General features: G+C 44.0%; 1 protein-coding gene across 7 annotated transcripts in view; it reads left to right on the top strand.

Annotated features, from left to right (window-relative positions):
- The window catches only part of SMARCA2 (SWI/SNF related, matrix associated, actin dependent regulator of chromatin, subfamily a, member 2), a 178,148-nt gene that overhangs the window by 18,408 nt on the left and 143,361 nt on the right, over positions 1-16,379 (top strand). For all 7 annotated transcript variants that reach the window (XM_032427564.1, XM_032427558.1, XM_032427563.1 and 4 more), the window contains exons 4-5: positions 5,065-5,430; positions 12,564-12,822. In XM_032427564.1, coding sequence (XP_032283455.1) covers positions 5,065-5,430; positions 12,564-12,822 — 625 coding nt within the window. The remainder of the gene's footprint in view (positions 1-5,064; positions 5,431-12,563; positions 12,823-16,379) is intronic.

Raw genomic sequence — 16,379 nt, 5'->3', positions numbered from 1 at the left:
ACCGGTTAACCCTAACGTGTTGATCTTCTCATTCAAAGTTTGTGGTTTATGTGTTGTTGTATGTACTCCTTTGTCATTTAATAAATGTGGGGTTTTTTTTCTCTATTCATGATCAGCCATCCATCCACCCGAGGGGAGATTTTTTGACTGAGGATTTAGAGAAATGTATCACAATTAAAATACACACACACACACACACACACACACACACATGCAAATCATGGAGGCATAGGAATGTATCTTCATTCATAGTCAAGCAGGTTTTGAATATCCCAGCCTCTGATCAGAATTTTGATGGCAGACAGGTATAAGTGTTGCAGATGACGCCTCAAATGTTGACCACATCAGCCAAGCAGACTGATTCATTGGGATTTTTTGCAGTATAGGAAGAAAATATTTGACCCATTCAGTGTTAAGAATGGATTTAGACAACGCTTGCAGGTTTAACAGTTATATTCTGAGGAGCCAGGTGGGTTCCCAGAGCTAATGTAGATCTCATTTATACTACCTGGGAGGTGTAGATGAGTGATGTTCAGTGACTCTCAAAGCCCAGTGCCTGCTCTGTCTGCTCCTGGCTTTGCAGTACCTCCAGGAGTAAGGCCCAAGGAAAACTCCAGCACAAAACACTTTAAATGCACGAATTTTCAGTGAGCACTTTTACTTTTATGTATCTTAAAATTTCTCTCACTGCTTGGTTCCTTTTATTCTTCTTGGAATCTCCAACACTTGGTACAGTATCCAGCACATAACTGGATAGATACCTCGTTCATTTTGTTCAGTTAGGTAGAGAAGTGAACTGATGCATTCACCGTCAACAATTTTAAATAGATACTAATTTTTGTATAATTTCGGCAAGTTATAATTACCTGGGAATGTAGGGGTCTGCACTAAATGGAATCCGAATTAGCACGTAATATTTTTCCCCAAACTAGTAAAGTGCATTGCAGGCTGGGGAATGAGTTATTTAAAAGCATATTTTTCAATAAAGTAGTATTGGTATAATAGAATCTTATTCTATATAATGATCTAAAAAGAGTTTAGACTCTGTAATAGCATGTATCTTTAAAGACCCCATTGTAAAAAAAAAAACAAACATTTATAAACACACATGTATGGAGAGGTGCGGTATTGATCGGAAGGCTGCTAGCTTTAACTACCTAGCAACGTATTAGGTTATTTGGAGGTATTGGTTGAGAAGCAAAACCATTTCCTTCAATAAATACTGAATCATGTACCTTATGGTCCCAATGATAGCATTGTTTATTTTTAGTCCGTTGGATAGGAAAAGCCTTCAAAGGCAAGTATATAATAGTTAATGTGTGTGTGTGTGTGTGTGTGTGTGAGAGAGAGAGAGAGAGAGAGAAGAGAAAATTCATATAAAATTGGCACTTATAAGTTCAAGATTATTAAAAGGAGAGACATGATGGCTTCTCTTGAGACAAGGTGAAACCAGAGAGATAATGCCCTCAAGACTAGGGAAGGAAAACTGCCACTTTTTTGGGGACCACTTTTGAATGAGCAAATCAAACCAGCCTTCAAAAAGAGCAGATTCTGTTTTGAGGCTGGCGTCCTGCAGACAATCGTGTGTTCACTCTCAGGCAGTTTCTTCGCCCCGTTTTCTTAACTAAAGATAATTAATAAAATACGTTATGTTGTCTCATCATTTCGATTCTGGTTTTTCCTGAGGTTGCATGGAATGCTGGTCATGTAGGGGGAAAAAAATCTGTCTCTTTAGCTGAAATGCTGTCACATTTGTAATGTCATACTGTGATAGAATGATTCTATTAACATGCCCTATATTTTCTAGGAAAAACAAAAAAAAAATTTCCCGTCCCCAGTTTCTTCTTGTCACATTTGAGGTAAAATTTTGTTGCATGGATTAATTCCAGAAAATGATTTTTATTCCACTCTCAGCTTCTTCCTTAGCGAATTTGAGGTAAACTTAATCCTTGTGCCTGATATCGCTGTCTCACCTTCCTAGCTCCATTTGCCCATACTTCAGAGTTTAACAGAGCAGTTTAGTCAACACTCGAGTTTAGACCAGATTGTCTGATGTTTTGGTCCATTGTGTTGGCCATCCCATGATGTATCTTGGGTAAGCCGTAATTGAGGACCTCGGAAGTAGGAGAGACCGGAAGGCAGGAGACCTATGACCCATTTCAACGCCTGGTAGTATCCCTTCTACTATGAGAATCCCAGGAGGAGGATTTTTGGTAGCAAGTTTCTTACCCCTGTGGTAGATAGAGGGTTGGCCAAAAAGGTGTCAGTAAAGTATTTTCCATAATGAACAAACTATATACCCTTATGCACCAGCATTACAATTAAGGGGCGAACGTAAGCCTCATTAAGGAGGAAGAATGTTAATGACAAAGTTCTGTGCATGTTGGGGATCCTCTCTAAACGTTTTCTGTCATAAGTAACAACATACCAGGCTCTAACTTTCTGCTGGTCTCGCAGGCTGCTCTCGGGGGCATTTTCTTGGCTGACTCATATGACTGACTAGAACCCTAATGGCTGAGTGGTTTTGCACTCTGTTATGAAGTAGGGATTTGGGGAACGGAAGTTAGTAGATCTTCCAGTTCTCATCAGGGCAGTGTTGGCTCTGAATGGAGCTCCACTTCTCACCAGCTAATAGCACAGAACCTACCCTTGTCTTCGAGCACCTGAATACATTTGTTTCCCTTTCCAAATGGCGATTTGAGATAAAAGTAATTACGGCCTTTCTTTTCTCTAGTTTCTCGAACGGTGGTGGTGAGTCCCCAGCCAGTGTTGGTCTGATGTTCTTGGGCCTCTGCAATCCCACGTGGATGCACAGAGCTTTCAGCCCAAACCTGACATGGGTTCCAACACACAGCGGATGTCTAATAGAAACCGATGTGATGACCTTTATGATAATTGTGACCCAAGCACATTTATTAAAGGGCAAAGACCTTGAATCTGATATTTGATATTGTGTCTTAGGACACCTTTGACTTGATTCATTAGCACTTAGCTTCAATTCAGGGCAACCTTTAGGATTACAGGAGGCTAGTTTGTTCCCTCCTCACCTTGGCTCTCCCTGCAGCCATGCTCAATCATAGGTTTTTCTAAGAATTTTTTGGCCAGGATCTACAGTTCATCTCTGGGAATGAGTTCCTTGAGATACTTCATGCATTTTTTTTTTTTTACTTTTCTTCCCCAAGAAATGTATTCTTAAATTTCCCACGTAGATCTCTTAAAACCCAAACAGATTTCTCTCGTGTTTATGTGATACCGTAAATGGTTCTAGAAGATTTTTGAGACTTTCAAGTCTCTAACTTCCAAATTAATATTAGAGCCTTGAGAGAATATATACACATTGGAGTCAGACAGACTTTGGTTTGAATCTTGAAGCTGCCAAGACCTAATTGTGTGACACTCTGAGCCTCGGTTTCCTTATTTAAAAAAAAAAAAAATGGAGGTGACAACACTTAACTTCTAGGGTTGTTGTGAGAATTGAAGAAATAATGTGTACTCCATTCATATCCCTTTAATTGTCCTCACCCTCTCTGTGCTCCCACCTGCCTGATATCCACTGGCCAGCCTGCCATCTTGCCTCCAGTGGACTCCAGCCCCTCTTACCAACACCTGGAAAAGTCTCTGGGGACTAATGATCCCCAGAGTCATAACCAGTGACCTAAGCAGTGACCAATGATCCTAAGAGTGTGAAAACTCCAGCTTCTTCCCCACCCCCACCCCGTTCCCTGGGATAATTTGGAGGCGAGTCATTGACCTCATACTCCAGAGGTTCTGCCTGAAATTAGTCTGCAGCAGCTGCTGTCTCTTTCTTATATCACCTTTCTTTTTTTTTAATTTTACTTTATTTTATTAAGTTATGTTAGTCACCATACATTACATCATTAGTTTTTGATGTAGTGTTCCATGATTCATTGTTTGCGTATAACACCCAGTGCTCCATTCAGTACGTGCCCTCTTTAATACCCGTCACCAGGCTAACCCATCCCTCCGCCCCCCTCCCCTCTAGAACCCTCAGTTCGTTTCTCAGAGTCCATAGTCTCTCATGGTTTGTCTCCACCTCTGATTTCCCCCCCTTCATTTTTCCCTTCCTACTATCTTCTTTTTTTTAACATATAATGTATTATTTGTTTCAGAGGTACAGGTCTGTGATTCAACAGTCTTGCACAATTCACAGCGCTCACCATAACACATACCCTCCCCAATGTCTATCACCCAGCCACCCCATCCCTCCCCCCCCCCCCCCCTCCCGCAACCCCCCCTTTGTTTCCTGAGATTAAGAATTCCTCATATCAGTGAGATCATATGATACATGTCTTTCTCTGACTGTTATATTACCTTTCTGTACTCCCCTGCCAGTGTGCCTGCACCTTCCAAATAAATCCCCTGCACTCAATCCTTCCATCAGGCTCTGTTTTGAGGGAGAACTCAACTAAGTGCCTTGGGTAGTGGCTATGACAGTGGAGGCCCTCAATAATTGTGCCCAAGAATAAACCAAGTAATAATTTGCTGTCCCTATGAGAGACTCTTCATTCCCCTTTGCAAGATAGTACATACTCTCCAGGTTTTGTTCTGGAGGTTGGAGCTACTTTTAACGTATAACACCGTCCCCTGCTGTCTTTGCTTTATGTGTACAACAGCCATGAGCAGTGAACCTTCTAGGACACACGTGGCTATTGGTCATTTCTTGAAATATGGCTTGTCCTAATTGAGATGTGCTGTCGCTTAGCATGGAAAACAAAAAAGCACGTAAAATATGTCTTTATGTCTTTAATAATTTTTGTATTTTGAAACAATGATATTTGGGGTATGTTGATTTCAGCAAAACATATTATCAAAATTGGCTCTGTGTCTTTTACTTTTTAATGTGACTACTGGAAAATTTTCATTGCATATATTTGGTCCAGGGCAATTTGATAATTACACGTAGTTCTGTAATTATTAAGTGACGTATACTTTAAATTTCTAGCAGGCGGTGCCGTTGCAGAAAAATCATCCAAATGGCCAGGAATGCCGGGTTTTCAGGGTCACTGGGGGCAGCCTGTGATCTCCTTTCCTGTTTTGTTCTAGGTTACATGTCGCCACACCCGTCTCCGCTGGGAGCCCCCGAGCACGTCTCCAGCCCTCTGTCGGGGGGCGGCCCGACCCCACCCCAGATGCCGCCGAGCCAGCCGGGGCCCCTCATCTCGGGCGACCCGCAGGCGATGAGCCAGCCCAGCAGAGGTCCCTCGCCTTTCAGCCCCGTCCAGCTGCATCAGCTGCGAGCGCAGATTTTAGCTTACAAAATGCTGGCCCGGGGCCAGCCCCTCCCCGAAACACTGCAGCTTGCAGTCCAGGGGAAAAGGACGTTGCCCGGCATGCAGCAGGCCCCACAGCCCCAGCCACAAGCACAGCAGCCGCAGCAGCAGGCCCTTGTTAACTACAACAGACCATCTGGTAGGTTAATGTGCAACCAAATGAATAACGCCGTGGTCCAGTCCGGCTAAGGAGGACTGCGAAGGGCGCCGGAGTGCGGGGCTGCTCTAAGCCCGGGGCCGACTTAGCCTTTTGTTGTTCCTCGTTGGCTCCCTTGTCTTGCTTCACTTGGCTGCCCGGGACCCTTGGGCTCCTGGGCCGCAGGGTCCCAGGAAGGAAGCAGTACACGCCCCCGCCGTCCCCGGGCCTCTGCATTCTCTTTCAAGAGGCTCAAGGTTTGTCGGGAGCCTGGCCACACGCCCCAGGTTAAGAACCCTGCCCCCAGCGCCTTCCCGCGGCCAGAAGGTGCCCCTAGACTCCGCTCTCCTCGAGCCATGTTATGTGAGCTGACTTATTTATTTCTACCCCTTTGTGTGATTAGAAAAGCATTTAGGGAGACCTCCAAGAAGCATACCTGCAGTAAAATAATTATCAAGTGTAGGAAATCAGAAACAAAGGGAAATGGCAATTGGGGTCAGGGAGGTCAGGAGCGTGGAGCCCCCCCATACCCCCTCCTCCCCAGAGCTCACGGTTGCTGCCTCTGAGCTTGACAGAGGACTCCAGCTTCCTGGCAGTCAGGAAAGGAGAGAGGGTCTGGTACTACATCCTCACCATTTGGCAGCAAGTGACAGAGGAACACAGAGCCTTTTCTAAGCATGAGACTATAAAGTAGAATTTCCAAGTGGGATTGTTTTTTTTAATCATTGGTATTATTATTATTATTGTACGAGACACTGAACGATAGAGGCATCCATAAGATTTGTTCATAATAAACAGAGTAACAGAATCCACGCGGCCTATTTCTTCTATAGACCCTGGCATCAGATCCGAAGCTGTGATATTATGTAACGGGCGGAGATGAGCTAGTCCTTTGTATGGCCTTCTGGCGGTCTGGCTTGATCCCACCGCTAGAATTCAGAGGTGCGGGGGGCTATGCGATGAGCTTCCACGATTGTTGTTTTCTCTGGCAAGGTTTTTGTTAACCACCAGAGAAGCAAAGAGTTGATGGTTCTGTTCTAACTAGAGTTTTGAATTCCGGGGTCTTCCTTGACATTGACACCATTTCCTGTGAATGCTTCCCTCGCGCTGCGGCAAGCCAGGACGTACCGATCACTGCGAATGATTCGTTTGGGACATTGGTACTTTGTCTAAGTTTGGGGACTTAGGCAGTGGGGAGGAGTTCAGATTATTATTATTATTTTTCAATTATCATTTCTGCCTTCTGAGTTTGTAAATGTTTCTTTTCCGGTGGGGCAAGCTCCAAGAGTTGCCCTACCCAAAGGGTTAACTCACCTTGTTAATTGTGGATGTAGCCTTAGGAATGGGTTTTTTAAAGAGCAAGAAAGGATCATGTCAGCTCCAGATCTTTGTGTAGTGACTGTGGTGCGTTGGTAGGTGGAAGATCATGTGGGACTGAACGTCAAGGACCAAGAAGGTTATAGAGGAAAACCATGCTGAAATGGTAGTTTGGACACTTGATGTGTTTAGAGGGTTCAAAACAGCATAACTCCAGCTCTTGGGAAGGCAGCTAGATGAAAGAAAAAATATATGGATGTCTCGGCGTAGCCGGTACTTATGAAGCACCTACTGGCCTGTGTCATGCTCAGCTTGAGTACTCTGCATGTGGGACTCATCTAGAATATGGAGAGTCGGGACTCCCATGCTAGCAGTCTGACCCGAGAGCCCATGTCCTTACCAGCTGCCCCGTCCTGGCTCCTTCATAACAAAGGGGCTCATGGCAAGGGAAAGAACCTGTCATAAACTGTGTACCAAAGGCGGCAACCATTTTACTCCTGTGTGTGCCAAAAGGAGAAGTATCTCCGCTCCTCACCTAGAGCCTTTTTACTTGTTCTCTAGACACAATGTCACAGAAATTAGTACTCTTGACATCCCACATCGTAGTAGTTCCCAGTAGAGGCTGAATGGCAACCAGAGAGTTGGTAGTTGGAGGAAGATGGAGCAAAACCTGTACCTCCCAGGAGCTAGTGATATGGGACTGTGTCGTGTAGGCGTCCTTCACTGTGCATGGAAGTGTGTCCCAGGGTGTCTTCACAGACCTCCATGAGCATTGCTCCTTTTTTTCTTTTTTTTTTAAATTTTATTTGAGAGAGCAAGAGAGAGGACAAGCAGGGTAAAGGGCAGAGGGAGAAGCAGACTCCCTGCGGAACAGGGAGCCCGATGCGGGGCTCGATCCCAGGACCCTGGCTGGGATCATGACCTGAGCCGAAGGCAGACCCTTAACTAACTGAGCCACCCAGGTGCCCCAAACATTAGTGCTTTAAAAATGACCTGTGCTCAGCAGGAAAAGATCCCAAAGTATCCTTTAAGAAGGCAAGAAGCTGAATGATTCATTGATTCATTTCAGAAACCTTTTCACCCAAAGTTCGAATAAGGAAACCAAATAAAGTAGTAAAACTTAGGGGACCAAGTTTCCGTTGTCTGGACCCTTGTACCTAACAGCCACTTCACATCCCAGTAAACATAATCCCTAGTGCGTTTTCTGGACCATTTCCTGAGGAGGGGGCTCCATGACGTTACCCATCTCTGATGCTTCATCTTTCCTCACCACGCCTCTGTCGTCAGGAGGAATCTGTTTTGTTACTCAGTGCTCTGTCTCTTGTATTTTGGGCAGTCAGGCTTCATTAGAAATGAAAATATTGGGGCAGATAGTATTTTATGCCAGAGTGGGCAAGGAGGCCATGGATAAAGTTGGAAGAAGCTCCCTCCTGCCAACAGAGCAGACCCATTCCTGCCACTGGGAAGGAGGTTACACCCCAGAGTGTTGCAGAACTTGTACCCAAACCTCAGTTTTCAGAGGGAGGTGGCATCCTTACTTGACAAAGACTTTTTTGGGGGGGGTTGGCGTTTAGGACAAGTCAAAATAAGGCAAAGAATATTTTATTTTTAGAGTTAATATTTTTAATTGTTATTACTTATCTCCATCCCTCCTTAACAAAAAAAAAGTATTATTGTGTATAAATACCTCTACTAATTTTTCAGGAAAAAATAAGTTTAAGTATATCCGCTTATCTGGAGATAACTCCTGTTCCTTGTTTCTTTTGTCCGGCTTTATAGTGTTATCCATGTTTGAGAGAATCTCTTTGGCTGGGGTGGTCTGCCTCAAACCTACTCCAGAGATGTGACTCACCCTAAGTGACACACATCATCAGAGGCATCACTAGGGAATTATGGGTTGACTGCAGGAGTTGCACACTGAACAAATAATTCTTCAGTCCTCATCTGCTGTGGGCTCCCTGCAAATCTAACCCATCATCTTCTTTTTCACTTTGATTCATTTTTTTCTTTTATAGAAACTAAAACAAAATTAAAAATAGGAACTGTAAAAGTTTGAGTTTGGGGTTTTTTTGGTTTGTTTTTTGGGTTTTTTGTTGTTGTTATTGTTTGTTTTTGTTTTTGTTTTTGTTTTGGTGTGGGGTATGGAGGACCTTATGGTAGAAAGTAAAAGTATCATTGCTAATTTTTTTCAGTACTTGTCTCTCTCCTGCTCCCTGCCCCTGCCACCCCCGCTCTTTTTAGGTATCTAAAATACCTAGGTATGTTCAATTTAAATACACTTCTTTACATTTATGTTTTTTCAACCCGTGGAAACCACTTAAATCCTTATTTAAGGCACAGAATTTTGAGTAAGGATCCTAGTGTGCCAGGAAGACGGTGTGAGTTCTGAATGCACAGAAATTCTGTACGTGCGAGACTCGGGTATTTTAATAAGTTCGTTTTCCTGTTTCTTAAAATCAGGCAGAGGGCTGCATCTGAGAAAGACCCCCCTCCCCACCTTAGCTGCACTAGGTCACTCTCAGGGATATCAGGACATACCTCTGCCTTGATTTCCAAGGTGAGGACTGCGGGGAAAACAGACACATTTGGAACCTCTGACAAGTAAGCCTAAATTGTTTATGGGGGCGGGGGGGTGGATAGGAGATAAGCTAGGGAATGTAATTTGTCTTAAGTTTGAAGATATCAGGAAGTGGTCTTATCATTTAGCAGACCCCGAGTGTCTGTAGCAGAGATGATTTCTGTGGATAGAGAGCCAATCCAGCCAGGCATCTCAACTATAAGCCGCCTGAGGGACAAGCAAGAAACCTGAGGAACAGGTAGTTACATTCTGGGCATGTCCAGTTGCAGCAAGCTGCACTCGCTTCCCTGGGCTCTGTAAGTAGGAGTTTTTATGTAATCTGTTGGGAGGGAGGAAAAAATAGCCCCGTGCAGTAAATGAACTCACGGTGTTTAGTTAGGAAAGGAATTTGCTTGTAAGTGGCTCTGATAGCCGCTTGGCAGGAAGTACTTGGCAAGCTGACTTATCTGAGTATTTGTGCTGAGTCGTTGTGAGCCGTAGAAACATTCTGAAGTTTGCTGTAGGAGAGTGTACTCCCAACGTTGCCAGCTAACCCAGTACCAATCTTCCTTAAAAGCCTTTTTTTCGCCATGGGGTTTTTCTATAAAGCTAAGTAACTAAATTAGACTTCTTAGCCTCTGTGGACTTGCAAGTGTTAAAAACGACAAGAGTGGAGGGTGTGGATCATGTGGTTACATGATCTCATTGAATCCTCACTCCCACTCTGGGGGTTATATTATTATCCCCATTCTACAGATGAGGAGACTGAGGCGCACGGGGTTAAGTGACTAGCTCAGACTCACGCAACCAGCAGGTGGTAGAGCTCAGGTGACCCTCATGAGTTCTTTTGGAAAGAGGCAGGATGCTTTGAATGTGCCTATTTTCGTTCACAGCAAGTTGTAGGACTTTTTGAATTGGAGATTTGAATATGTAAGTTCATGTTTGGGTCTCTCTTTCTCTGCTTCTCCATTTTAAGGGTCCATCAACTTTAAAGAACGTCTTTGTTTTTAACGGATTCAAAAGTCTAGCCCTGTGCCTGTGTATTAGATCTGGTCTTGAGTCATAGGCTAAAAATGACTAGAACTAGAATCAGGGATATCAGACATGCTCTGGATACCTTCCTTTGATGAAATGTGGCTTAAAAATAGTGACTTGAATGTACCTCAAGGAGTCATCAGAGGCTTCTGCATAGGTATTTACAGGAGAGAAGGCTAAAGAAGAAAGCTCCGGAAACAGGTGGAATGTGTAACACCGCTGCCCTGTTCTGGCTTTGGTTGATGAATTATTTAAACTTTGAAAGGAGGAAAAACACTTGCGGGACTGAATGTAGAGTAATTATTATGATATTATCGTATCAGCAAGACCCGAGTTTTCTTTTTGTTAAAGATGGTGGTGTTTTTAGGGGGCTTCAGTGTAGTAAGTTTGTTACTTAGTATGCTTATCCCGACTCTTGAAATATATTTAATTCTACCAGTTTCTTGAGTTTATTAAGGAGATTTATAGAATCACAGAGAATCAGCCTGTTAGAAATCTCTGTCTTCTCTTTTTTTGGCTGGATCACACCTAAAACAACCCCGATGAAAAATCTACCCTGTTTCAACGACCTCTAGAGAGAACATATTCTAGAACATCCCTCCATAACTCATTCCAATGCTTAACAACCCCGAGATTTAATGTTTAGAAATCGGTTTCTTATATATGAATGAAAGAAACTTCTAAATATAAAATATTATGAAAAGCCATGCATTATGTAAAAGACTTCCCATTCAGAAAAAAAAAATCAGAAAGTACATAGCTGAAAAGAATCTCTTTATTACGATAGTACATCTACGATACCTAAAATAGAAAATTTTTAAAAATGCATTTTTCCCTCAAGAGTTTTTCATCCCCCAGTGGACCCAGGGCTACCTCAGGATTATGTAGCTGCATGTGTTTTGGAAAGTTTACCTAATATCTCAAGGAAGGTGAAAAAAGCCCAACAGTAATACACACACACACACACACACGTACAGTTTCCTAAGCAGTTTGTTCTAATTCCTCACATTCCTCCTGTCAAAATGTTTGCTTATACTCTTCTTGCATTGTCATTTAAGCCCATTTCTAAATGGTGTTTGCTGGAAATTGAATAAATGTGTCTAATTTTTCATAATGTACGTCTTTGTATGGTTAATTATTAAGGCGCCCTGAAGTATATAGACTATTATTTTATTACCATTTAATAGTTTTAACTTTTCTTAGAAAAGATATAGAAAATGCTCGGGAGAATGCTTCTCAGAGGTTTTAACAGCTTACTGAGTTTTTTTTTTTTTTTCATTTCCTAATTCATCTGGTAGCATCCCTAATCTTACTTATAATTTTGAAGTAAGTAAAAATGTAACTATGAGGAGAGACAGAACACTTCTTACTTTCGGTCCATACCTAGCAATCAGTTTAAACTCCTGAAGTTTAATGTGGAAAATTGCGTTAAATTAACTTATTAAGTACATTTTGATAAGCTTGATGATTGCATATCTCTTTATTCTGTTAGCATGAGAAAAAATGCTCCCTTGAATCTTAATATTTGCTAGTTTTTATAGGTGGAATGAGCAGATTTGCTCCCCTGCCTCCACTGAATGTTTTTAGAAACATTTTCTAATATGTAGTAAAACAAACAAAAAAATTCAGTTCCTGAGATGCACTGATTAAGCCTGAAATGTGCCTTTTAGGTCATTAAGGGAAAATGTGTGCCCCTTTCAGTTCACATGGGAAGGCTGGCCAACGTGCTGGCTGTATTTGGAAAGTGAGGGTCAGGCCGCTGAGGGTCTGCCTCAAGTCCCCCAAGGTGCAATTTGCAAAATGTGATTTTAGGACCACACCCAAATTGCATCTGACTGTTCCATGACTCCCTTACTTTTCTGAATTCTTGAATGCACCTGCAATTCTTATTTAAAAAAAACAAAAAACAACAAACTACTCTAGAGCTACATTAAATGCTGACCATCCGCTCCTTTAATGGATGTACTACTTGAGTCATTTTTGGACCATTTCAGCGGTGTCCATCAGTGAATGCCAATTGCCCTGTGGGGATAGATGCCTGGTTCTTCTTAACTTTTTCCCCCTCCCCGCCCCCCCCGCCTTCCCTCCTTCCTCATCTCCTTTCCTCCCCCCTCCTCCCTTGTCTGGAGATGTTCAGTGGTCCCGGAGGCGGGGGGCAGCGGGCAGGCCGGGGGTGGCTGCAGGGCGCCGGCCCGCCCGAGCTGCCCATGTCGCTCTTGTCCCGCAGGCCCGGGGCCGGAGCTGAGCGGCCCCAGCACCCCGCAGAAGCTGCCGGTGCCCGCGCCCAGCGGCCGGCCCTCGCCCGCGCCCCCCGCCGCCGCCGCGCAGCCACCCGCGGCCGCCGTGCCCGGGCCCTCCGTGGCGCAGCCGGCCCCGGGGCAGCCCTCGCCCATCCTGCAGCTGCAGCAGAAGCAGAGCCGCATCAGCCCCATCCAGAAACCGCAAGGCCTGGACCCGGTGGAGATCCTGCAGGAGCGCGAGTACAGGTACCACGCACCCCGGCCCCGGGGGTGGGGGCTGGCAGCCGTGTCCTCGTGGGGACCACCGAGCCCAGCGGGGGGCGGGGGGGACGCCCTGCCCTGTGGGACAGGGCACAGGCCGAAACTCACGCTGCAGGAAGGACCTTAGAACCAGTTTGCTTGCCATTGGGGTGGCGGGAGGAGGCCTCTCGTGGCTCTGGGTGGGCAGGACTGTGCTTTTCACGCCTTGAGTCAGAAAAAGGTCATCACCCCCTGTGACACGCCAGGCACGGTGCTGGGCCCTAGGGAGGCAGAGACCAAAGCCCAGCGGCGAGTGCTTGTGGATCCAAGAAAGCGCTCCTCCCACCCTTAGCCTACGCAGGGCCTCGTGGTTTGAAGTTTTATCCTCCAAAGATGACTCCGAGCTGGCCGCTTGTTGCGGGTGTCCTGCGGCCAGACCTTCAGGTTAATGACCCATCTCATGATACTAAAGCATTCTTGGTGGCTCAGTATAATATATTCTTCGTTTTAATTTGTGCATTTGTGGATCTGCTGCCCGGTCCAGCCCTCGGGGTAAGCTGTCTTCATGCAGGGTCCATATTTAAACTCTTACTCCAGAAACTTAATTTTCGCCTGATTTGGCACATTCATCTACATCCGTGGTTGTCAAACCTTTTCTGTAAGAGGCCAGGTGGTAAACATTTTACCCTTTGCAGACCCATAGCAAAGGTCCCTCAGCTCGGCCCTGACCACGTGAGAGCATCCACAGACAATAATGCGCTGGCTGTGTTCCAGTAAAACTTTATTTGCAAAAATGGCCTGTGGACAGGCTGGAGTTAGCAGATGCTTCATGTAAATAAATGGTTAATGTTAACCAAAAAGAGAGTCCATGAGTAAGGAGTCAAGATAAAACAAGGCTAAGATCACTATCTCTGGAGTTGGCCAGTAATGCGGGCTCGGTCACTTACCAGCTGTGTTACCTTGGTCAAGTTACATCTCTCTCTCTCTTTTTTTTTTTAAGATTTTATTTATGTATTTACTTCAGAGAGGGAGAGAGCGAATGTGAGTGGGGCAGAGGGGTAGAGGGAAAGGGAGAGAGAATCCCAAGCAGACACCCCACTGGGTGTGAAGCCTGACGCGGGGCTCAGTCTCATGACCCTGAGATCTTGACCTGAGCTGAAATCAAGAGTCGGACCCCTAACCTACTGAGCCACCCAGGCGCCCCAAGTTACATCTCCTTTCTGTGACGCACTTTCCTTTTATGTTAAAAGAGAGTCTTATAGTACCTCTTGTAGGGGGAAGATAAAATGATACAAAGACTTTCAGTACATATCAGCTATTATTGTTTCCCAATTCTTATTTCCTTCCAAAGAAAATTAAAGTTTGGAAATTATAGGGAATGTTAGTAAATAACGTCAAGGCTCCCTTTAAAGACATTACCTGGGTCTTTATCAAAAAACACATGACTTATTTGTTATTAGATTAAAATGCTACGTTGCCAGCTTTGAGAGTAACTCTGTGAAAGAAATCACAGTAACGTGCCATTAAATGCGCTTAGCTTTTTGGATGAAGAGTAGAGCTTTGCTCTCATTACTATTACTAATCCTCGATGAAGTTTTATACTGCTGTTTCCCGAATTTTAGGTACCGCTAGAGAGCTAGATATGCGTCAGTCCGTTGGTATTGCCGTGTTGATGCGCAGATCACTGTGCGATACAAAAGTCAAATGTCAGCACTATACTCTCATTTGGGGCAGAAGAACTTTTTTCATATGCAATACTTTCTTTATGTTTCTACTGAATAAAAAAACGTCAGAAGTATTTCTTTTAAAAGATTTATTTATTTAAAGAGAGAGCTCGCACGCTCGCAAGCTAGGAGAGGGGTTGAGGGAGAGGGGAAGCAGAGCCCGATGTGATGCAGGGCTCGATCTCACGACCCTGAGATCATGACCTGAGCCAGTATAAAGAGTTGGCCGCTTAACCGACTGAGCCACCCGGGCACCCCCACAGGTATTTTTTAAAAAGACAGTAAAGGGATAGAGGGGTATCGTTTAGTTACTCTAAGATCCTGACTTCCTAAGAGCTAACATTTTTTCCCCTTCCTTGAACTCCCAGTACTGTTGTCACATCATGCAAACGACATTCATAACAAAGACACTCTGTACCTAGAAACACATCTGGACTTTTTTCCTTACTCGGCCTGTGTCGTGGGTGTGTGTGTATGTGTGTGTGTGTGTGTGTGTATTTTACTGACTCCTAAATTTTCTTTATGATTTTTACCAGAACCTTATTTGCAGGCCTTTCTAGTCATGAGCCCATTTTAGCCCCTTTTTCAGAAGTGATCTTAATGGATGGTCTCCCAAAGCATATAGGACTAAGTAGTACAATGTAGCCTATCCTGGGGTGTGAAACGCTTTGATCTTCCAGTCCCGTATCAATAAGAAAAAAATATAGGTGTCAGTATCTTTTAAATTATAAGCCCCGCAGAATGTGGTGTGATGGCTATTTTTCATTTATTATCATTGCTATAAATGTCTTCTCTTCGGTAAAGCCGCATGGCTTCCGAAACCATCCCTCTGGCAACCCTGGGTCTGAAAAGCTGGTGGGGACTTTGGACTGGAACTTTCCCGCGGCCATCTTGAGAAGAAGCGTAGGTTTCCACTGGTAGCCTTGTAGGGCATCTTTTATCTTCCTTGGTCAGAGAGCAACAGCTGACTTCTCTTTTTTATTATTTTTTTAATTTTATTTTATTATGTTAGTCACCATACAATACATCATTAGTTTTTGATGTAGTGATCCACAGTCCATTGTTTTCTTGTAACACCCAGTGCTCCATGCAGTACGTGCCCTCCTTAATACCCATCACTGGGCTGACCCATCCCCCCACCCCCCTCCCCTCTAGAACCCTCAGTTTGTTTCTCGGAGTCCATAGTCTCTCGTGACTTCTCTTTATGGAGATAAATTGTTCAGCTGCAGAGATTAGTTACATTTCTCCTTTAGAAAGGGTTAGATCAAGTGCTCTTGTAAGAGAGCGAAGAACTCTTCCTTTTGCCCCTCGTTGAGAGAACGGCTCACTCATCTTTAGCACCAATAACTGGAGGGGTCCAGTGTATCTTTATCTTCTCATTGAGTATTTGAGCAAGGTCTAAGGAAAAAAAAAAGAACTCTTTTATAATTTTATAAACTTGGTTGGAGCAAAAATCATCTGTCAGAAACTCTAACAGATGTTCATTTCTTTGACCGTTGTAATATCACTTACCTCATCTATAAAAACTGAAAGGAAGTTGTCAGAATCTCAGATTTCTTTCTAACTTTTAAGTCATTTGGCTGTTTCTCTTGTTCATCATAAAATCAGAATTTTGACAGATTGACCTTCTTTATTCGGCAAGAGCATAAATAAGTTTCTGCCTGTGGACTGTGAACACTTTGCCTCAGACCTGTACAAGTTCTGCCATTAAAACATTTTGTTCCCGTTTAAATTGGATCCTTTCTTTTTGACCATCTTTCTCTTAATAATGGAACTGACTGCCTTTTTCTGTAGTAAGTGTCAGAGAGAGATTTCCAGTGCTTTTTTTTTTTCACCCCC

Source organism: Phoca vitulina, unplaced genomic scaffold (assembly GCF_004348235.1).
Source record: "Phoca vitulina isolate PV1807 unplaced genomic scaffold, GSC_HSeal_1.0 scaffold37, whole genome shotgun sequence".
NCBI lineage: Eukaryota > Metazoa > Chordata > Mammalia > Carnivora > Phocidae > Phoca > Phoca vitulina.
The sequence above is the reverse complement of the archived record's forward strand: the minus strand, read 5'-3'. Positions and strand labels throughout refer to the sequence as shown.